Source organism: Cygnus atratus, chromosome 2 (genome assembly GCF_013377495.2).
Source record: "Cygnus atratus isolate AKBS03 ecotype Queensland, Australia chromosome 2, CAtr_DNAZoo_HiC_assembly, whole genome shotgun sequence".
Taxonomy (NCBI): Eukaryota; Metazoa; Chordata; class Aves; order Anseriformes; family Anatidae; genus Cygnus; species Cygnus atratus.
Genome location: NC_066363.1, coordinates 91,480,162 through 91,504,524, shown reverse-complemented (window position 1 = coordinate 91,504,524; position 24,363 = coordinate 91,480,162). Strand labels below are relative to the sequence as shown.

The window sequence follows — 24,363 nt, the reverse complement described above, 5'->3', positions numbered from 1 at the left end:
AGTGCCTTGAGAATATAAATAGTACAGCATTTTAAAAGGGTTTCTTACAGAGAAATGAAGTATTGACCTGTTTTGGTATTTGTTAATCATGCGGCTGTAAGCTGTTCTGCAGTTGTAAACTAAAATTATTCAAAGGCCTGCTCTGTGTGATTCTTCACTCCCAGCACTCCAATACTGCCGTCAAGTAATTTTGTCAAACACCCTAATATGAGAAAGACTAAACTGCTCTTGGAGGGTTGTTTAAGAGCTTTTGTCAGCATATGCTGCTTGAGGAATGTCTCATCCTCCCTTGATCATTAAAAATAGTCCCAAGATAGACTATCGCAGATTTATTTATTTTTTTAAAGAAGTTATATCCAAGTTGGATGCTCCTGTGAGAAAGGGAGACTGGTTCTGTAATTGTTTGTATTTTGCAGTGGTCATTATGACATTAATACTGTGGTCCTGGTGTTGTGGTAACGACTGTCAAAGACCTTTCCAAACCGTTGTGAGAAGAGAGTGGGTGTGTGATGACGTATTTGTAAATGCCGCTAAGCTTTATTAATCTGTTTGTATAATTTGCAAGGAAACCTACCCCCATAATAAAATAAAATTAATACTTGGAACCACTTAAACCATACCTTTTAAATATGAAAATTAAGTCTTTTTCTTTTCCCCCAAAATATTTCCTAGGCACTTATTCTTCTTACAACTGAAGACAGACATTGTGGAAGGAAGGTAATAAGAATCTTCAACTTTTCCATAATTCTGTTGAAAATCAAAACCAATAAAAAAGCCTTTTTCTGATGATATCTATTGTTGCTATAAAAATGTACATCATGAAATACTGCTTTTAAAAAAATCAGTTGCTTGGAAACTGCAAATTTTTGCATAGCTTAATTGTTAAGAGCATTTTAGGAGTCTGTTGTGAATGAGCTGTAGGAGATGGTGTTTCTGCACATACAACGTCTGCTTGAGACACCCTCTTTCTGCAAAGCGTGGTGTGCTAGACAGTATTGTAAACTTGAGGGGCCTGCTGTCTACTGCAGTAACAGGAAGGGAATAGCAAAGGGCAGTTCATATTACTGTTTCTTACTGTTTCTCATGGTCACGGGGTATCTTTTCTATATAGTGTGAACATACATACCCAGTGGTTCTTTGGGCTGTGATTCCTGTGTGCTTGTAAATTAAAAAAAAAAAAAAAAAAAATGTCCAGCTTATCAGCAATCCTAAATTGCCTTTAGGATTTCATAGTAGGTGTTGTTTATGGAGTCACTTTTGGATATTATATCAGAGCTTGCCTGGCATTTGGCTAATTTTAGAGTTTGTGTCTAGTTTTAAATATACCAGACTGCAGCTATTAAAATAATGTCCAGAGCCCCATAAAAATCCCTTCTTTTGTTTCCAGAATACGCATCTAGCAAGAATATGTCCTTTTAGGACTAGGTACATCCATTTACTCAAGAAGCAGTTACCCAGCTAGCCTGTAATGTTCAATCTTACTTTGCTTTGACAATCAATCTGTGTAAGAAAAAAATCAGACACCCTTTGAAGATAAACAAATCCTTAGGTACTGAACTTACGAACTGAACTAATTGCAAAGATGTTGTTAGTGTTTATACTGTTTGTCTAAATGAAAATATTTTCCCTCTTTCCAGGTTGTCATGCCCCCTTAATTCTGCTGTTGTCCTGGCATCGTATGCAGTACAGTGTAAGTAATGATCTTTCTTTTGTTAATAAATGTATTTGACCAACCACCTTCTCTGCTGTTCTGCATTGGAAACTAAGGGAAGATTTCTTTCCTTATCTGCTGGTGTGGAATGTCGAAAATGCTACAGGTCATGCTTTGTGGCATTTGTAGAGGACAGGAAGTTACTAATGACAACCTTCAGATATTATACATAGAAAAAGTGTACTTATTGTGTCTGTCAAAAAAAAAAAACACAAATAAACAACAACAATGGTGTTCTTACATTTGTGTGCTTGTAGAATGTGTACTGCTGACCAAAAAAAAAAAGCGCATTTCCATTGCCATTGGAAACAAAATGAAGCTTAGTGTTTGTTACAGTAACTACAGGAAGGCATTCCAGGGAAATAAGAGATCATCTAGAGAACAGTTAAGGGGAAGGTAAATTGATTACTGTGATTAAGAAACTCAAATGTTCTTACGTAATGTTTTCTCAGGAAATACTGATTTGTTAGATATGTAAAAACTGGCAGTTTGCAATATGTTAAGGTGACTCTGCTTTCAATAATTTACATCCTTGTCATCTGCCTGCTGCTAGCAAAAAGAAGTTCTAAGGGTAATAATAGAAGAATAAAAATATTTTATTTTTGCATTTAAAAAAAAAGATTGTGGAGCAAGCATAGTAGAACAGTTGTATAATTACTTTGACATTAGCAATGTCCACAGAAATGATTATAGGAAGGCATGAAACTGAAAAATTAAAATTCAGTTTTCAAAGGAGAAAGTGTAGAGTGGCAAGCTGTGGGTCTCTCTGAAAATCCCAAGTGACTGTGAACAATCCACTTTTATGTTCATTGCGTTTTTCATCCTTCTATTAAATGGACCTTTAACCATATTCAAGATTAATAAGAACAGTTGAAACCAGAACATGTTTTCCATGGTAGGCTAGTGTCCTAGTTTTGTTGCAGAAGAGAATGCATACGTACTCCCGTATCTTTGGAACACAGTATGGCACTGAAACAGTCGAGGATGCTAAGTGCAGAATTGGCAATGTGGTTGTGCTAAAGCAAGAAGATGAAAAGGTACACTGAAGAGTGCAAATACTTTTGTTCATCCTGAACTTGTGATTGATTTTCAAAATGAGTTATGTCACGGGTAGTGTACCCCCAATGCCAAAGTAATTCCTGTTTCCCATTGGTTTTATGAGAGCTCCCTTTTCAGTGCTTTTAATACCTAATGATGCAGTTAGTTTTATGAAAGCAGAATGACAGAAGATCAGTAAAGGTTGTGGAAGCGTACTAGTGTATTTTAATATCTAGTTACACTTTTTAAGGAGAGTTTAAGTTTTTGGGTAGGAGGTATCTGCTTGTTAAAAATCAGTTTTCCAAAGTTGCCATGGGTGGTTTTACCTGAGCTGTTTCCTGTTAATGCAGCTTCTTGGTGTTTTTCAGGCTGCTGTTTCCTTTAACTTCCATTGTATGCAGAGGGAGAACTCACAGCTCTTTGATAAATTTATGCTTATTTAAAAGGTGGAGCAGTTGTCACTAGGGGGAGGGTTGAAATCGATGTCTTACACTGTGCATGAAGCCTGATGTTTGATATTTCTGCTCTTGTATTTAACTATAATCTTTACATATGGCAGTTCTATGGTTAACCTTCACAGGCTTTTTTGAGTTTTGCAAGCAGATACTTGGTGGTGATGGCTGCTGTGCTGTTAGGATGCTCATTATCTCCGTTGCTCATTGAAGGGATGTTTGGGTCTAGTACTACTGTTCTAAAATGAAAGAAAACCCTGTCGTGGTAATCTTTACCTTCATGACACACCCTGTGTTGTTTGATGGTGCTAATTTACAGGGGAATACAAATGTGTGTGAATAGTGTGTCCAGTTAAATAGCATGTGACTCAACTTGATTACCAATTCAGTTCAGACATTTGTAAGTATAAGTTTGTTTCTGATGCATTTATGAATATTAAACTATCAGTGAGTTTTGAAATCCTTTTTTAAGGAGAGCTTACTAAGGTGCATTTCAAATAACTTCAAAATTTCTGAGACTGAAGCATGCTCCTCTGTTAAAATAACAATTTAATGGGAGATTGTACCCCTTGTTTTCTACCACTGTAAAATGGGAATGTTGTACAGTCTATAAAATTAAATAATGGGTGTGTATCGTGTCACTTTTTATTTTATGTCATGTAGCTGATTTAGCTACACTTACTTTCTGTTCCTGCCTGTAGTAAGTTCCCTCTTCCAAGACAGTATCTAAATGTGCCTAACTACAAGTATGCAGGAGGTCCCATGGATTTGGTTGAAGTTTTTGCTCACTTGTGTGTTAGTCATTTGCTAGTCTGGGGCTTGAATCTAAAACACAGCTGCAAAGCCAACATGAAATGCTATGAATACTTCTAAGCTTTCTTTTTCCTGAACGTCAGTTGTTCAGTGATTCATTGTGACTGTCTTTTTTTTCTTTTTCTTCTTTTAAGCAGTATTTGTCTTATCTCCTGTGATATGGTTCCCTTCTCAGCTGTGCTGGGAGATCTGCAGCACACTGCTGTCTTTCTTCCTGAATTTACTCGGGAAGGGGTTGATGGGTTGCTTGAGATTTAAGTGGACTTGAACCTCTTTGAAGAAAAAGAAGGCAGGCAAGGGTGAGCATTTTAGGAAAGCTGAACTTAGCATGCAGGTTCCTCAGGAGATAAGAGATTCTTACAGTTCAGAGAACTCCAGCAAGCGTTGGCCAAAGGCTGAGATCCTGTCTGCCTCAGAAGAGGAGGCAGGCTGGAAAATTTAGGGGAACATCAGTTCATGAAAACAACAGAATATCTACGGTGAGAGTTGCACCACGTGGTTTCCCCATCCACTTTCCTCTTGCTTAATTCTTCTAACTTAGCTTCATTTTATCCTCTTCTTTTTTATAGAAAATCCATCAAAACCTTTGGCTTCCTTTGCAGAGACCTTCCTCTTTGCAGCTAGCATTTTATTTTTTTTTTTGTATCTTTGTGCTTGGTTCTTGCCCCCCCCCCGTTTTTTTTTTTTTAAAGGGAAATAGTGTTCTGAAGGACGTTGTGTAAGCTGATGGATTTGTTCAAAGGTCAGTCAAGGTTCCTGCTACTCCAGGGTACCTGTAGCCCTTTTACTTTGGAACCCAAATCAGATTTGATAAATATAGAGGACTTTGACTTGAATTTCCAGTGTTGAAAATTATTTACCAGATGTTTGTGTGGCCTATCCATTCTTCTGAAGCCTGCAGCAATGCTGTTTAATCATAGGAGACATTTATCATGTCCTACAGTGCTTGTCATCAACAGTACCAGCGTGTTATCTGTGGTGGTGATGAAACCTCGAATACTAGAATCCTGCTTGGAGAGATGAATTGAAATACCTGCCCGTTTTCTTCCACATGGTTCTCTGTGGTCTAGATTGCTGGTTCGGGGCTTGCTGGCAGCTTTCATACAACAGCAGCTTTCTTGCTGTTCTGGATTGTTCTTCCTTAATTATGCTTTACAGTTGTGATAAGCAATACAGAGGACACTTCAGAAGATAATTACTTCACTTGTTTGTCTGAGGTTCTTCCACTATGCTGCAAATAATTGTTTGAATCTGTAACACTTTAAAACGTTGAAGTACAGTGCTGTAATCTCTGGAGTGTAGAATCCCAGACTGGGATACTGGCTAATACTGTGTGGCTGAAGGAGCTGACTTCTTATAGTGCCTTGTAGACCAGCTACTATTTCATCTGTATTTTTAAGATAGATGAACCTTTTAATAAGTACTTCCGTGTAACATAACTAAAAAGGGGAATAGAACAGTTACCAAGGATCAAGGTCCATGTGGTGCGTTACTATGCCCACGATAATGAGTTGTAGTGAATTGTGGGGCACAACATATGACTGATGAGTGGAGTTTTAAGGTGTATTAGTTCCACAAATCCTCTTAGTGTTTTGGTACTGATAATTATTCCTTTTCATAAGTATTTTATCCTAACCTTTGTCCCTACCCCCAAAATTTTTCAAGAGAAATACTCCTTGTACTTTGGATATGCTTTGCTCTTCTCAACACTTTGATTGTGATTGGATGGTTTCTGAAGTAGTTTGTATTTAAGATTTAGAAATAGCAACTCACTAGAACTCATTTTCGGCTTTATTCTTACTTCCCTTGTTTTTCAACTTTTGTCTGAGTTTTCAGCATCTGATTTTTTTTTTTAATTTATTTTTTTAAATAAAATGCATTACGATGTGTTTGACTCGTTTTTCTTTCTGGAGTGTTAATGGATGACTTTGAGACCACCGTTGTGTATGTATATTTGCCATTTATTTCTACAAATGTTTCATTACTTTAATACCTAATTTCTCTTTCCATCTGACCATAAAGTGACCAGTTTCCGTAAGTGTATTCAGCAACGATTTACAGTCGTCATCGGCAAAACAAGTTGGTTTTATCCATGTGTTAGGTAGCTCTTCTTGCCCAGTGGGGAATTCATGCTTGCTTACTTAGTGGTTCTCTGAGTTAAGAGTTCATATTCTTATCCTTATTTAGTTACAGGTTGCTTTTGTTGAAACAGTTTTGATTCTCTTAACATCCACTTAAGATTTTTTGGTCATTTTTGTTGTCTTTTTCTGATAACTGTTTTCAACGTGGTATCTTTAACTTCTGCATCTACATGGATTTTTAATCATTTCAATGCTCCTTTTAATTATTATTTTTAATAAGTGTTTTCATTCTTATGTTGGTTCTTCAAAACTGAACTCTGGTATAGTGGATTTTATTCCAGATTCCAGAACCATTTCCATAACTAGTAGTTACTACTTCTCAACAGTAGCTAGCAAATCCTAAACTGCTTGAACTGTGGAGATGAGAATGATGAGGATGCATCTTTTCTTTCTGTACCTCAGTGTCCTCATGAAGATAAATTTGTCATCAGCCTTCAATATTACGTTTCACTCTCATTTCATCACATTATTGCCATCCTTATATGGAGACCAGTCATGTGGCCCTAACTATATTTTAATCCTGCATTGCAATTTTATTACCTGAGAATTTTTACTCCTTGGTAAAAAGTTAACTAATTTAACTTTTGACTTAAACTTCCTTTCATGCCACTCCTTCAACATCATGAGCAACTGCGTTTCCTATATAACTCATATTCTAAACTTGTCCCATTATTTGGTTATTTTCGGTTCCACTGGGAACTCGATCTGCTTATGTAATTATCCTCTTTTAAAACCAGGCAATTCAGTTCACTTTATTCGTGTAACCTAAAATATTCAACCCTGCAAAAAGTTACAAACTCAGTGCAAAACTACTTGATCATTTTCAGATATACTTCTCAGGTCTTTGGAAAATTGATACTAAACCTATTTTCAGGGACTAGCTTCTATAGGCGTTCCTTTGGACTGAAATGTTTGTATTATCTATGACTGATTCTACATCATGCTTAGTAAATGAAGCATTCGTACATCAGCTTCTTGTATCCGTAGTTATTTGGAGTGCCCATGTGCATAAACAGGTTTTGGTGCTGTTACTTTGTCCACAAATGTTTTTGTTATTGTTAATAAGGAAACTTTCTAGAATCAGAGACCGACTTGTCTTTTGCACCTGTAAGGATATCAGATAAATGGGGACCATTTTCTATTCCTTATATAAGTTATACAAAGCTAACAGCTTTTATTTTCTACTACTGTGCTTTGTGGGGCTGCCTGACATCTTTGTGTAAATAAAGAACAGGGCCAAACTGAATTCACTGTTTTGGTGCTGGTAGCGTTCAACAACAAATTAACTTCTAAAACCAGAAACAAGCAAATAGTTATCTTGGTCATAGAGCAGAAGGCTTGCATATCAAAAATAACTTCATAAAAGTAGAACCACAGAAAGATTCAGCTTGGAAGAGGATTCTTCAAAATCAGACGAGGTTGCTCAGGTTGCCTTTCCAGTTCAGTTTTGAGTCTCCAGTGCTCACACTTCTCTTGCCTGTCATCATTTCTGTATCTGAGTCTCACCAAAATGTGTACAGCCCCCGTCACCTCCCACCCAGCCACGCTTGAAGTAGCCCTTTTCTTTGATGTTTTCCTGCACAAAAAAGTCTTTTTGCTGTCAAGAGGCAAAAATATATACCCTCACACATTGTTCTGAGAAAATTCTTTGTAAAAAGTCTGAAGAAAACATGACTTCTTTAGGCTGCATTAGGATACCCGATTCATATCCAGTGTCAACATGTTTGAGCTCAAGACTTATTTATCAAGCATTCATAAATTGATACTGTATCAAGAGCTTACACAACTGCTGCTTCACCAGATCAATGTGGGACTTCACCCAAGGAAAATTATTGCATGGTACTTCACTGTCCTTTTACTGAGAGCTATAGAAGAAATGACTCTTAACTGAATACCAACTTCTAAATGAATGGTTCCATCATGTTACCTTCTTTAAAACTTTTTATATTAAATTATACAACTCTAAAATACAAGAAACTGATATTAAAGTAACTGATTTTTTTAATTCCTCCTTGGTTCAATTTTCTTTAATTTTACCTAGTTATGATGAATTAAAGAGCAATGGATGATTAGAATGGGGAAATGTTTGGAGGAAAAAAAGAAGTTACTTTTATCTTCACTGAATCAGTTTTATCTGCTGCTGCTGGCCTGTGTGATCAGAGCAGAAGCTATATGTCAGGAGAAACTGATCGGAAAGGTCTTTACTAACAACCTCCCACCCCCTATCTTCTGGAGAAATTCATTAAAGAGCTAGAAACCTTATGGATTTTTCTTCCTACTGAGGTCTTGATATGCCCTAACGTTTTTTTTCCTATTTGGATAACTAAAATCCTGCACAAGAACATTACTGTTCCAAGATGTCTACTAATCAGCATTTATAGTTTCTCTTCAACTGTGACAGTTGGCTGGGGAGCTGGAGAAGCAAGTAGTACTCTGACCTGCTCCCCTTGTTGCCATGACCTCAGATAGCTAGGAGGAAGAGGAAAAAAGACCAGAGCCACATCCATATTGGGAAGATGAGCAAGAAGACCCTACATCATAACCAATGAAGGAACAACAGTTGCCCTCTTTAGAGAAGGTAAAATTACAGTAAAAATATTCTTACCTAATACAAATAAATGAAGTGGACATTTGCATAGTCTAATTCCTGGCAATCTGGTCTCTTCCCATTGACAAGGATGTAATTCAAACCGACTGCAACAAAGCTCTGTCACCAGAACAACATTAAAAATGTATGTTATGTTTCACAGAAAAGATGAGTTATGTTAATGGCTAATAAAGGTAAAAAGTCTTCAGTCGACTACTGTCATCCAGAATTGTGTTTCATTTTTCCCCTGTTACTAATGTGCCTGCTTTGTATGAAGCTTTCTGTTGTTTCATAGTCATAGCCTTGTTCTTGGTAGAAACATGGATTTCTGTTGATATGTAGGTATTCCTAAAATTATTTCAGCTTCTTGTTATACTTCTGGCTCTTCTGGCTTGTATTCTTGTTTCACTTTTTTTTCTTCTTCTGAGGTGCATTATTTGACAGCACTATTCAAATATGTGTTGTAGTTCTAATAGTAAATATTTACTCTTTTGCCAGCCATTCTAATAATTTAAAATTCAGGCTACTTTTTAAAAAAAGAGAAAGCACTGCAGGAACATCTGTATTCAAAATATACTACTTAATGTATATCATTCCAATTTTTATTTAAGTACTCCATGCTGACAACTAGGTGTGCAGCTGTATTAGTTTCCGACTGTATTTGCTTAGAAACTGGTTTTTATCATGGTGGTTCACTTTCCTAAGCTCTACAATTCATGCTTTTTCGATAAGCAAGTGACAAATACTTGTTATGCCCTGCATTGCAGATACTCCATAGTTATTCTACCTGTAAGTTATTTCTGAAGCGCACAACTTTTTTTTATTTTCTCACTAGCCTGAATCATTTAAATCAGTCTTCTATACTTTGTCTTTTCTGGGAAAATAGTGGTGATAGCATTGTTCCAAAATGTTTGTTCTTTGATTTAGTTGCAACCTTACATGCTGAAGTATTTGCAGTCCACACAAGTACTTTCTCTTGTGCTACTTTATACATCATACAAATAACTTCTGTGAAGCTTATTGCTTTGTAATAAAAACTTTATGCTCCTAAGCAAAAAAAAAAAAAAAAAAAAAAGCTTTTTAAGTGACAGATCTTGTTGAAGACTTCTAATCTGTTATAGTCAAATAAAGATATTTCTGTGTAATTTCATTTGTCTCACTGAAGCAATTTGCTTCCCTCTAATGTTATAGTATTGGTTGTCTGTGCCAACATGGCATGTGTTGCCCGTATAGTGTTTTTACAGGTTGTGATGCAAAACTGTGGTTATATGAGTAAGTACTGAGTTTTTCAGTGCCTGAGATTATAGTTAGAGTAAGCATATTTTGGGAAAAAACAAACAAAACATTTCCATTGATGTCATAAAATTTGCTGTGTTCAATACTGCTTGTCCATTGGGAAATAGTTTTTAATTCTTGCTTTTCCCCATATGCATGCATATTTTGTCATATTTTAACAAGGAGGAGGGATTTCTTCTAAATGGTAATTAACCATGGAAACTTCGTATGTGTATTTCTTGTTTTCTAACAGCACAACTTGGAGACTATAATGCTTCAGTACATCATTCAGGATATCTGTCCAATTACAACTTTATACCAGAGCAGAACAAAGATTTTCTTACCAAAGTAGAATCTCTACATGAGCAACACAGGTAACATTAACTTGCAATTCTCTCGTGCCCCATGAATTCTTAAAGAAAAAAAAAAAAGGGGGGGGGGGGCAGTGCAAAAAGGAAGATTCAAGTTTTTAGTGGTTTTATTTCTTATAACTTCTGTTAAATAAAATACATAAAATACTTATTTTGCACCTACGTGCTAAAAAACACATATTTTTCAGAGTGTGATGCCAATATGTTAAAACTTTTAAATGAATTTCTAGTTATAACAAGTAGATCAGTTAGCATTACACATTGCTAATGGTAACTATCTAAAACACTGTACTAGATGTTTGAGGTTTTTTGGTGACCATTTCTGAAATGGTACAGTTTTTTTTTATGCACATATGGAGGGGATATGGTGGCAGGGGAAAGACCAATACTCAAAAACTTAGTGCTTTTACTCCACTCTCCTGAGTGTAATATAAAGGCTGCAATTGATTGTTCCAGTTGAAGTCTACTGCTAATTACTCTTGCTAACCCTGCTGATTTGTTCCTTGTAAGACTGCAGACACTTAGAATTAGTGGTGTCGATCAGATACTTGCATGCTGCATGCAAATACGTTAACCTAAGAAATTGCCGCTTACATTTGAACAAATGAAATCTGAATCTCTTAAGACTCATACTCTGTCCTTATCTTTATTGCAGCAGAGCTAGTTTCCCATCCTCCCAATTTCTCTGATTTCTTGTTTTCTGCCCTGAAATGTCTCCATTTTCCTCAACCCCTAATACTCCTTTTTTTTTTTGCCTTCTTTCAGTACTCTCACCTCTTCCTTGTTTCTTTACCACTGGTGGAGTTAGTGAGGTATAGTGAGTGGTTCTGAACTTCATGAGAGCTGCCTAGCCCAGTCCAGAGCCTGCATGCTGTTGTCAGTTATGGAGGTAAAATGGCAATAACCGTTGAACTCATGCAGCAGCTGTTCCTGTAGCATAGGTACTAATCGGGACTGCTTTCCGAGCCGTTCATCTGCAGGAACACAATACCTGAGGCTTCTATTTCTTCCCAATTAATTCAGTTTCCAAAAGGCTCAGAAGTCTTTAGTGAGGAACTTGTAGACAGGAATGAATAAATCCGGTTGTCTTTAGGAAGAAGTTGACTTGGAGACCACCGAGGAAAGATTCTGAGGAGTCTTTGAGTGGGTAGGTTGAAGTCATGGCCTTAGTGCTGTCGTAGCCAAATATATGGCCAATTATGTCCTGCGGAGAACAGACTAGAGATTACTATTGGTCTGCATGAAGGTGTGTGTGGTTGAGTCTGTTGGAAAGTATTTTCTTTTCTGGGACCTTTCAGTGAAGCTGATGCTTTCATTGAATGTTTTTGGTAGATGGAAGCTATCATGATCATGAAGTCTAAGTGCTGTATTTTAAGAACTCTATTCACGTAGGTTATGGAATTAAAGTTACAAATAACAATACTTGAATAGGCTGCATTAGCAAAAATGCTTCTTTATTCACTTACAGCCTTTCTAAAAACTTTGGTTTTCAGGACTATTTATTTCTGAGTGCAGGGAGAGGCAGACAAGTTTAGTGTATTCTAGCAGTATTTGTTACATCTTCCTTTGGCATGTATCGTGAATACTGATATTTGAGACGTGTTTTTTTTTTTGATGAAGCCAGTGCTGGTAACATATTTGACAAGAATGATTATGGTGTTCACTGGGCCTTCTAAGAAGGAAATATGAAAGGGAAAATTTCTCATCTTATGATTTGAATCATCTTATGGCTTCTCCTCATCTCACTGAGGAGAACAGTGTTTTGAAATAAAATTCCTACTGATCTGAAGTGAGTTGGTAGTATTTGCAATAGGCCACGTGTAATATCTGAAAATTATTATCCCTTATAAATTATCATCCTTAGATTGCAGGGTTGCAAAGCCAGCCCTATGAGCGTCTGTTCTTTTTCATTCTTTCATGTCCATCCTTTGGGAAACTTTCGTGGAGAAAAATTAAAAGGTCATAATTGCTGAAATGCAGTATAGATTTGAGAAGCCATATTGCTTCATAGTTATTCTAGCTTTGCCGTATTTTCAAACCGAATTTCATATTTTGCCAGATTTGAGAAGGTAGTTAGTTCTATGATCAAGTTTATGTGAGACACTTCAGCGTGCAGTAACTGTTGAGAAAGCAACTGTTTTCATATCAAACTGGTAAAGCTTCAGAAATATTCCTTCTGTGTTCATTCCTAACTCTGTAGAGTGATTTTTTTATTCTGTATGTGTTTTTTTCATTATTATTATTTTTTAAATTTTATTCTTAACCGTAAGCACCCAGAGTTCATAAGATGTGGCTATTATCGAAATTGGTACTGCTATCCTAGTGCTTGCTAGATTTAGCCATCAGTTTGAAGAAATGGATGCATTTGAAACTTCACACTATGCTTACATTCTACGTGATGTTTGTTAGCCTTTCGGTATCAACAGCTATAAAAACTGGTAGGAGGTACCAAAATCAGTTTCCTCTTACCTGTTTATTTCACTGAGTAACTACTACCTGCTTAAGGACCTGTGGGTTTAGCTTTCTCTTTATTAGAGTAGGAGGAGAAACAGGAAAAAAAAAAATCGTAGTCTGTGCTGAGGCATTTCTTACTGGCCTTTCAAGACACAAGACTTGATTGATCTGATGTAAATGACGCATGCAAACTGAGAATTAAAACTTGCAAGCATGTCTTGTTGGTATGCATCACTTTCCCCACCTTTCTGAGAAGTTCTTGATCAAAATTTAAAAGATGAAAATGATATACTAATGCAAACAGCAGGTGTTCTGTATTCAGCATACTGTTGTTGAATACAGCATACTGTTGTTGAATGCTTTTTTTTTTTTTTTTGAAATCAAGGTGCAGTAGTCAGTGTAGGTGTGGGTCTGAGTAAGTAGTTTGTCTGCAAGCAGCTTATTTTACTTGTAGTCTTTATTATGATGTTGTGACATTTTCAAGCCACACTTCTGGCAATGGCTTTCTGGCTCAAGATCACTTCCAGTCTTTCTAATTGGTTTTATGGAGCATAATGTAATATTTCTTAGAGTGGCAGTTTCAGGGAAGATTAGTATGATGGTCTGGGATTTACGAAGATGGATAAGTAATTTGAAGTAATAGATGTCCATCTTTTGAGGTAAAGCTTCCTTTAAAAAAAAAAAAAAAGGGAATTACTGCTTTATATGGAATGCCTTTCTATCTCGAGTTATTGTTACATGTGTTTCTTACAGGTTGTTGGTTTAAGTTATGTGTGATTAACATAATTTTATGTCCTTAGTTTCAGAAGAATTCTTTTATCTGCAGTTAGTTGTAGCTATGGTAAACAAGACATCAGATACCATCCTGCTTAGATGTGTGTAGGTAATAATGAGTTGGTCTCTTCTGACAATTCCCTAATATTCTTTAGTGCCTGAATCATTGGTCTGCACTTCAAGGCCAGGATCATTGCTGGCACAGCACGATGGCAGTAGGCTACAGCAGGTTCCAAAATAGTGGGCTGTTGTCAGATCAGTTCTCAACAGAGAAAGACTCCTGGCCCTACCGTTCGTTAGAAGCAACTACCTCTTTATCATACGTAGGGGGATCTTGTGTAGCTGCAGTTCAGTCCTCTCAGGTGAATAATTAGTAGGCTGCATGGGATAACTATCTAGGTAAGGATTACTTTTGGATTCTTTGTTTTTTAAAGCTCCTAGTGGATTCCATATAGCCCTTCCATGAAGTTATAAAATCAGTTTATTAGACATGGGGATGTTTGAGTTCTTCTCTTTGAAACCAAGCACCTCACAGAATCTTAGAAATTTCCTAGAAAACCAGGAGATAGAATCATTTTAAGTCTTCCACACATTTCACATCTAGTGGCAGGGGAAAATGTATGATAGGACTTTCTGCTTATTAATTATGGATAAACTCAAATGGTTCTTCCTTGGTGAGTTTTGTAACTTCAACTTCTTTAATATTCTCCCTCCCTCTTCCACCTTTTGAGTAGATTTCTGCTTCTAATCTTTCTTCTAAACAGCTTTCTTCTGAGAGGCTATGCAGTATAGAATGTATAGGGATAGAGCTTCTCATTGTAGAAGAAGCTTTTGCAGGGGAATTGTTTCTTCACCCCTTTAAACAAAACAGGTAAAAATGATTTTTCTAAAAATATTGGTGCAGAATGTCTGATGTGATGACACTGTTTATGGTTTGCTCAATTTTGAGAGGCGTTTATGAGGCCCTTCACAAGTTAAGTACTTTGTGGCACCATTTAATAAGGTTTATTTGTCAGACACTGGGCTGTAGGATTCTTTCTTTTTCTACATTTGGAATAAAAGTAATTCCACATCTTTTATTTTTAACTGTGGTCTGCGTCTTTTTTTTTCCTCTTTCAGTGGCCTCAAGCAATCTGAAGCAGAGTCCTGCTACATAAATATAGCACGAACACTTGATTTCTATGGAGTGGAATTGCACAGTGGTAGAGTATGTTTACATTGCAATATTTCACTTGGAATTTTTTTTATACACCTTTTTGTAGATATCTTCATAGCAGTAGAAACAGTAGCATTTTATTCTTTACTGTGTGTTATTTTTAACTTCAGTTTCATGATTTTCCCCAAATTTCTGTGAAATGTAGGTCCTAGAATTTCAACTAAATATGCTAGCTAACCTCAAAAGAGTTGCAACATGTTTTTAAAATACGTTGTTTCAATGCTGCAATACATTTTACTTAAGAATTTTACTAAAGTTCTTGAAGGTCTCAGGATGAAAGAAAATGCATGTTCTGCTTAGTGCTGACTCAGCAATAAAAACATGGAGGTTTCTTTCATTCCTGTATCCCCTGACTCTAGGCTAAATCACAGCAGTATTTAACAGCATGAAGGATGGCCACTAAAAACGTGTTTGAAATCTTTCAGACACAGGGTGTTCACTGATGAGAAACACATCCAAGTATTTCTTTGGTTGTTGTCATTTAATTGTTTGATTACACTGTTTGGGAGAGGAATCTCCAATATGTTTTTTTCATACATACAGGTGTTCAAATTACCATTTTTGCCTTTATGGAATAGCAAACTATTTTGGCATAATGTTTGTAGCACAACAACCTAATGAAGTGTAGTGCAGATAATTGATTTTCTAAATGAAGATGACTACTGTTTTTACTAACATTTATCTGAGATTTGTTAATAATCCTGTCATTGCGAATTTTAATGAAAACATCATTTTTTGGTAATGATGCAATGGATGGAAAAGGTCATCTTCTTTCCTCAGCATGATGCTTTCTTGTTTTTTTATTCTATATATGACCGGAAAGAAGTGAATGTTGCATTAAATTTTTAAGGATTCCTAAAGTACTCCTGTGTAAAATTACAGTAACTGCATTCATATTTCTGAAATTTGGTATTCAAAAACAGTAGTGCCTTTTTTTGCGGTGAGTACAAAGGAAAGGGTCAAAGTGATCAAAATATGAACAGTCTATGCTCATAACAGCTGATACGAACATCAGGAGAGGCTACTTATGGGACAATTGTTAAAATATTTTGGTTCAAATGCAATGGTTGTGGTAAGTAATCTAGCATACATAAACAAATTTCTTATATTCTTGTCTTCTGACAATGTAAAAAGTTTCCCTTAAATGTTACGTATTTTCTTAAACTGACTTCATCTAGATTCACTGTGCATTGCCATCTCTGTCACATTTCTGCTGTAGTGAAGAACCATTTACTTGTCACACTTAAGATTTCTGTGTGTGCCCTTAACTTGACCAGTCTATGCCTTTTAATTTCTATTGTAGCCTAGCATTTTGAAGCAACCTTAAATTCCAAACTTTCACCATGAGACAAGCATTCCATTCTCTTAGTATTCATGGGATGTTGTTTCTGAAAGTACTTCTGTTTCTATAATCCTTCCCAAATTGTAGGCCACTGAAATGCACCCAGGTTGTCAGTAGCGGTCATACAGTGTCAAGTAGAAAGGATAGTGGGCCAAGACATTTTTAACCAAACAAAATTTCATTGCAGTGTGCTGGACTGTTCTCTGAGTAGCAGTGCTGTCTGGAGATACCTGCTTAAACAGTGTGTTTCTGTTTTCCAGTGCATTGTTTCATATTTAATGACCGGGGCTCAGGATGTCAGGCTGCTTGCTGGTCATAAGCCTCTACTGTGCATGACACCAGTGTTTTTTGTATGATCTGAATCAAACGGACTAGAGATTTGAGTGAAAGCCTTCTCTATTACAGGCTGCTAAGATGCAGACAGTCTTGCTACTATTTCAATCCAAATTAGTATTTTTGTTACAATTTAGTTTCTTTCCTTTTTTTTTTTCTTTATAAAGCCTATGAGAAAAAGTGATAGCACTGTGCGTTTTATCAGAGTGGACATTCCTGGTATTCTGTTCTGGTAGATACTCTTTCATTTGCTAAATGCTTTGCCTGTGCTGTAGCAGTCCTACAGATGAATGTTCATCCTTTGGTCTCATTTGGTAGCTCATGTTGGCTGTAAACAGTTTTCCGTAGTTCAAATCAGTTTGCTGGAATGGTCTCTGTTTCTGAAGTTTGCGGTGAAAGTTAGATGTCCACGTCTCCCCATGCTTTGATTGAGGCTATTACATTATACCGCAGCTTTAGCAGAGATTTTTGGCATTCCTCTTCATAGCCTCCCCTGCTTAGTACTGCTCTTAAATCACTCTTCCCATTTTGCGGAATCCAAGTGCTTTGAACAATTGCTAGCAGAAGCTAGTTATAAAACTGTCTTTTTGAAAGGTTTTTGTCTCTGTGAATCCTTATGATTCAGCTCTTCCCTTGCTGCTAAAATGAAGTCTTCGTCCTCTTAGATATTCTATATGGCAAAGAAGCCAGGTAACAACTGGGTTTTATACTAATAGTCAAAAGAAGCTGGTGCAAGTCAAGCACTTTGCAAAAGTTGTGTGAGCTTTTTTCTAGCGACCAAACATGAAACTTGCAGTATTGAATTAATCTGAGTTCAATTTTCATCTGCAATCACTTTTACTTTACTCTGAAGATTAGTCTGAGCTTTTAAAAGTGTTATATTCTAAAATGAAATACTATTAAGAAACTCAAGAGAGTGAATTTAATACCTCAAAACTAAGAATTCAGGAAGCCTCAATAAAATCTCCTTTTTGCACTGTCATCTGATGAATAATTAGTCTGATATTAACCCATCTTTCATTTTTATGCAGAGGAAGGGTGCTTATAGAAAACAATGGGAAACTTGTAGAACCGTGCTATTTCCACATCTATAAAAGTCCAGATGGCAAATGTAATTAAAAAATGACTCAGTATTTAACTAAGATCATCCCTGGCATGAGCATTTTTTAGCATTATAAGTGTTTTTTATGGCTATATGAAGAAATAGACAAAAAGAAAAGGATATGTGTGATAGACAATTCTTATTTGTGCAGTTTAATGGCACAAATGTTTTGAAATGGAAATGATTGCACATCTACATCTTCTTTCTATTGTAAGACCCTATTTCTTTGCTAGTTCAAGGTCTTGTTTTTCTTTGTTTCACAAGCCTTACTTGTTTAACACAAGACAATTCGTTATAATTAATTATAATAAATAGCATGGAAGATTGGGGTTTTGGACAGAGGTGGGGGGGCAGTTTATTCTGGCACAGCTTCTGAAAAAAAAGAATAGTTTTGGCCTAAATAATCCCCATTAAGTGTTTAGCTAATCCTATTTCTGCTGAATCACATAGGTTTTCTAGATTTTCTCCTAAAGCTGTTTTCCTTCAGACTATTGATTTTTGAAAGCTGGTACTTGGAGTAAGCTTCAAGTGCCAGTAATACAGATTTCTGCCCTGCATTAGAATTAGCGTGGCAGCGAAATTACATCCGATTCATCTGCTAAAGCGCCTCAGTTTTCTCTCCATTGTATTAAAATACATGGATGCCAGTTCAGGATTACTGTAATATGCTGACACAACTCTGGCAATCCAGGAGCCTCTTCAGATGGACATTCAACCACCTCCTGTAACAGCACTCTTTGGAAAAGTGGGGCAGTGGGTATCTAGGGATTGGTAATCATTTCATTTGATTCTGCACTACCCTGAGATTAAGCTTATTTGGACAGCAACCTACATAATAGTTTTCCTATATTAAACTCTCAGAAATAGAATCAGTGTCTCTCTCATCTTCTCAGTATTTAGTGCCAATACACTATTTATTAAATAGGTTATGCTCTTTCTCTCTGAACTGCTGTGGTATTTCACTGGAGGTTTTCAAACTGTGTTGCAAATTGAGTTCAGCTTCATTCGGTCATATAGCTGTATCATACTTTTATTCAACTATTTTTTAAAGGATTTGCTATAGACTTTCCACTATTTTTAGATTGTATGGTGCATGGTCTATTCTTCTGTACCTTACAGAAGAAAGGTCTTATTCTTTTGTACCTTAGGAAGAAGTAAGGATTGGATGTACAAGACGACTGTGTATTAAATGAGCACAGAGTACCATCTAGAGGAGCAGCTAAGCTACAGAAGGCTTTAAGAGAATCTGTTACCTTTGGCCATCTCTTATAAAATATTCTGAAGCTACTTTTGAGTCAAACCTGGTATTTTAACCAATGGGTTCCATGTTTACATGTAGATTTATGCTTATATTCAGCTCTGTTTAGAAACTTGTGTATAATGTACTAGAACATGTCAATCATAATGAAATGTAACTTCTGAAATGTAACATCAATATGAAATATGAATGAAATGTAACATTGATATGTTACATATCAATCAATATGAATGAAATGAAATGTAATATGAATGAAATGTAACATCAATATAGATTTAACTTCAAATTCACCTTTCAGCTCCTGCTCCCCGCTTTTTTATATACTCAAATGTTCACCTTATATATAACTACGTATTTTCTCACGTCTATCTCACTAGACATAATGCTGTTGTAAACTTATGGATGAGTTTTTCCAGTTAAGCATGTTAAGCTAATACACAGTTTTTTGTTTTAATTGACAATGGATTCAGTTTTGTTTATGAAATTTTCATATACACGTGCATGTTCCTCTAGCATACTCCCATATGCAGAATTGTAGTCACCTCCTGCCCGGTCTGGTTGATACCTCTTTGAAAATGATGAGGAATTATTTCCTTTGTCTTTTTAAGCATCTTAGAATAAGATAATTTGTGTCTGGTTTCCAAAATTGTGACACTTAACCTGGTTGATCTTGGAAAGTACTTCAACTTATTTCCCATCACTGAATTAATGTAAGGGCTTGAAACTTTAGTCTGATGCTGACCTAAAGAATGTCTAATTAGTAAAATGAACATTAAAGCTTGTTTTAATGATTGAAATACCTAGCAGGTAGGATCAAAGGAAAGACATGCATAAGAATAAAAATCCAAATAAGTTGATTGAATTATTGCCTCAGGAGTTATACTTTAAGTATAGAAAAATTGAAAATGAATTTATAAGTAGATGACTGGGAATAACACAAACTACATCTCTGTTCTTACATTATTTTTCTCTTGCAGGATCTGCATAACCTAGATCTCATGATTGGGATTGCATCCAGTGGAATTGCTGTATACAGAAAACTCATCTGCACAAGCTTCTATCCCTGGTAAATTCCTTTATTAACAAAAAATTACATCTAATCTTTTAAATAGAATTTCCATTTGCTTTAACACTTATTCCCAGGAAGCCTGCAATACACAGATTTGTTCTTTATAGGGTATCATGGTATTTCCTTGTGCTGAGAGAAAAATTAACCTGTTGCCTAGGCTTTTGAATTACTTGCTTTATGTGAAGTCTCGATCAAGTCCATTCACTTACAGGTGTGACTATATCATTAGAAGGACCTTGTGGTTTTAAAGATTTCTGCTGTTGTACCCAAAGACACATTTCCTCACATAACTTGCAACAGTTTTTCTGGAGAATGTATTCAGTAAGATGATATAATATTCTTAATCGTGACAAGAAAGTGCATTGCAGTAGGTTGTACTGGCTTTTTGCTCAATTGTACAAAAAGGTGCCTGTTAGCAATATTCCTTAAATGCACGAGTCATTCCATCCATCCATTATGGATCATTATGGATTAACAGGTATTCCTAGGAAAAAGTAATAAGATAGGTTTCAATTTGCATTTCAGTGGAAAAATGTACTGCATAGTCTCTGGATTTTTTTTCTTTGCCGTGAGTTGTCTTTCAACTCACTTGAGTATACTGTAGCCATCCTCAATACATGTCAATAATGTTTTCATACAGCACAGTAGCATCTTGCATTTATCCATCTCTAATGCACACTAAAGCATAGAAGACTTCCATCTCTCATCTTTATGCCCTAAGCTTTGCCCTTTCATATGTCAATCTCTCAGCTTCTTTAAACAGCTGCAGGTTTTTAAAATGCTCAGCTGGAGGCACATTTTCTGCCTTCTGCAGGTCTTGTTTGTAGTGTAAGCTTTCAATTTCTTTTTAGACATCAAAGCAGGATGCATCTTGGTAGTACCTGGAGTTTTAATGCATGTTGGTTGTGTTGAAGGTGTGCAGCTAAGAAGACTTCTTACAGAACATTGTATGCCTTAGAACACAAAAAAATATTGAGATAATTGAAACTGTATTTAGTCGTCTTATGTAACACCATTTGTAATAAGTAGCTAGCTCTTCCTGTGAACTGGGAGAGCTTCAGCATAAATGTGGTGGAACTCAAGGTGGCAGCAGACACCATCAGAGCACTCTTTCCAGTACAGTAAGTAAAATACTCTGCAGCATTAATGGGTGACAACAATACAACTGTGCCATATGATGGTAGTCAAAGGGGACCAAAAGTTTTCAGGAATGGAGGCAGTGAGACTGTACTGCCTTGGCAAAAGGAGGATTTTCAATCAAAGCGACTTACATAAGAAGCTCAGTGATCAGTCAGAGGCAATGCAAGTCGCGATGGGTTTGTAAAATAAATCTGGATTTAACACAGTGAGCTCTGGGAAATTATTCTTGGGGTGCTTGACTGTTATGTGATAATTTCCAGGTCTTTTGCAAGTAAAATATCTTAAAATATACAAGCTCTCTGTGTTATGTTAGCAGCAATTAAGATTGTACACTAAATGCTATTCAGTGTATGCAGTTTCTTTGCTTTGAAAACTTCAGAGAAACTGCTACAGGAATATATGCTACATTACTAGTTAAAATCAAAACCCCACTCAACTGAGTGTTACATAGAATTTGACAAAAACTTTCCTGCTGAATCTTCCTTGAGCAAGTATGAGACATACAATTAAATATTTTTGCTTCAGGTCAAAAACTACCAGCTGTTAACAGCGAGTGCCAGGACAGGACTGCCAAGATGATCAGAAATAAATAACTCTGCCCACTAAGTGACAAATCTGCTTTGACCCTTGTGAATGATGGAAGAAGACAGGAGCCAAAAGATTTATCATTATCCCTAAGCTTCAGCTATTGTATACTTTAAAACTTAATGGTGAAATTTAGTTAGCTGCATAGTCACTTGGACAGACTATTGGTGAGTGATAGGGGCAGCTGAGCCACTAGTTGGAATAGGAATAACTGCATTCCATTCAGCTTATGTTCTGGATGTGGCACCTTCAGGCACTCATTAAATCTAAATCCTTCAATACCTTAATCTCTTCCTTTTTTTTTTTTTTTTTGTGGCTTGTGCTATATGCGAACATTCCCCTGGCTAATAGGCTTCAAACGATTTTGAGTTAAATAAAACTGTCAGATTAGTAACTGTTGTCACCAAATTAAAAAGGTTTAGTTGTGCTTTAAGAAGAATGAATAGAGTTGAGAGGCATACTGTACATAGAGGAGAGTCAAAATAAAAAGACTTAAAGCCCTGATTTGACATGAAGTGATTATGTGGCCATGCAGTGAATTGTTTTTAAAAAAGTGGGGAGAGATGAGAGAGTTTTGTTTTTTGTAGATGTTGTCTACCTTTTTGTTGGTTGGAGGTTTTTTTGCTTAGTCTGCAAGGTTAATTGTTTGTATTTTGTGTTTCTGCTGGTACTACATTAGCTAAGAACAGGGAGTGACAGCAGCTGTGTAAGCTGAGAACAACTCCAAACACTCACTCACTTGCTGAAGTGTGAGCTAAGCCAAGAAGCGTGGAGGGAAAGAACCAGTAACCCGAAACTTGAGCAGTACTAGTTCAGCTAGAGTAACACTAGGATTAAGATGGATGGGTTTAAATTAGTTCCACTTCAGTAAATAAACTGAAAATTTATATGGCTTACTGGCGACATGGGAATATAAAACTTTTGTGTATACAGTGCAGATCATTACCACTGGAAGCAGCAAGTCAGATGGCACAAGTATTTCCAGAAGAAGGAGGAGATATGATTTAAACCTTCCATTAACTTGCACAATTTGATTGCAAAGAATGCTGTGGATGAAATTCGTGTTTCTTTGTGGCTCTATAATTGACAGAGATTTTTGGAAATGAGCATGTGTTCGGTTTTCCACCCCTTTTGTGCAGGGGTAAGGAATTGTTTGTTCAGTTATCTTTCTTGTTTGTAACTTGCATATATAAGCTCTTCTCTGTGAACAAGGGATGTTGTGCTATAACAGCGCATCACTCTTAGGAAGTGGGGAACGGATGATATGGCATTCATTGTCCACGTGCTGAGTATGCAAAAACTGTGGTAACAACTGAGATGGTCTTCAATATACTTGGGAGCTGATGAGATCTAAGGTGCTGTGAAACATCAGTTGAAGAGAATGTTTTGAGACCTTCAGCGGCAGCCTTCCAAAAACCTTTCACGATGTTAAGATGTTCTTTTTCACAAACATGACGTGATCAGACCTTAAGTAGTTTTCCCCAGGTATCAGTATGGTTCCAAGTGATCACAGATCATGGTTTTCTTTTTCCAAAATGCGTAGGTTTTCAGTTATTGAAGTAGAACTATTGTAAAGAAAATGTAGATAATTTAGATGAATCTTGTTTTCTTGTAGGAAGATGTCTGGGCACCTAGAAGTTTACTTAGTTTAGCAAAACTGCTAAGGATATAATTAAAACGGAAAGTGTTTAAGCACCAATTGCAATGTAACTCTAACCTTAAAAAGTCTTTATCATACAGTGTATATATAGAAAAGACATGTTCAATTCTGCTACATAGTTAATGTAGCATTTTTATGCAGTATTAATAAGTGAAAAATACATTAACATTTGCATTTTTTGTCCTTCAGGGTTGACTTTAATTACAATGTTTTAGTTGTTAATAAAAGTGAATTATCTTTTAACATTCTAAGTCAGTTCTGTGAAGTCTCAGAGAAATTTCAGATACTGTATGACCAACCTTGTCATGTCATTAAGGTCTTAAATTTTGTTCGTTTAGTCACAGTTGTCATATGATTCTTAAGTTATCCAAACTTGACGCGTTTAACATTTGTGCAGCTAGTAAAGGATGTCATCAAGTTTTTGCTGCAAGAATAGATTTGGTGGGAGAGAATTGCTGTGTGAGCTATTTAAAGAGTAAATGAGGAAGAATCTTAATTTTAAAAAGACCTTTCCTTCTTAGCTATTTTTTTTTCTTTAAGTTTCTTGAATCTATATACCACTCAGCACTCAGGAGATTGTTGCATATTATTTACTGAATATTTAACAGCTGTAATCTTTTAGACTGCACACAGTATTATTTTTAATTGCTTTTTTTCCCTCTAGGCATTATTTAGTATTTCATGGTCTGTCTCTCTTTTAGGGTGAACATATTAAAAATTTCCTTTAAAAGGAAAAAGTTTTTATACAACAACGGCAAAAACATGTAAGTAGTCATTTCACTTTGTTTTGTTTAAATGGTTGTGTTCAAATTTTTGGCCTTAAAATATAGACAACAGAGGGCTGGACCTGTCGGTGCTATGTTATGATAACTTGCCTTTGAAATTCTGTTTGGTTAATTTGCCCTTGCTATCGCGGTACTTCTTATGCTTATTCTGTTTCCCATTTTTGTTTCCTTTCCAACATGGAGTACTTCAACCTTCAGTCTGTTGGACCATGTCTTTTTAACGCAGGTTTATTTTCCCCTGCAGACTTGGGGGAAAC

The 24,363-nt window shown here is 36.1% G+C and overlaps 1 protein-coding gene across 1 annotated transcript in view; it reads left to right on the top strand.

Annotated features, from left to right (window-relative positions):
- PTPN3 (protein tyrosine phosphatase non-receptor type 3) overlaps nt 1-24,363 on the top strand; it is a 124,166-nt gene that overhangs the window by 42,375 nt on the left and 57,428 nt on the right. Inside the window, 7 exon segments of the mRNA XM_050708712.1 lie at nt 673-717; nt 1,638-1,690; nt 10,271-10,391; nt 14,736-14,823; nt 19,845-19,933; nt 24,023-24,057; nt 24,060-24,085. Coding sequence (XP_050564669.1) covers nt 673-717; nt 1,638-1,690; nt 10,271-10,391; nt 14,736-14,823; nt 19,845-19,933; nt 24,023-24,057; nt 24,060-24,085 — 457 coding nt within the window.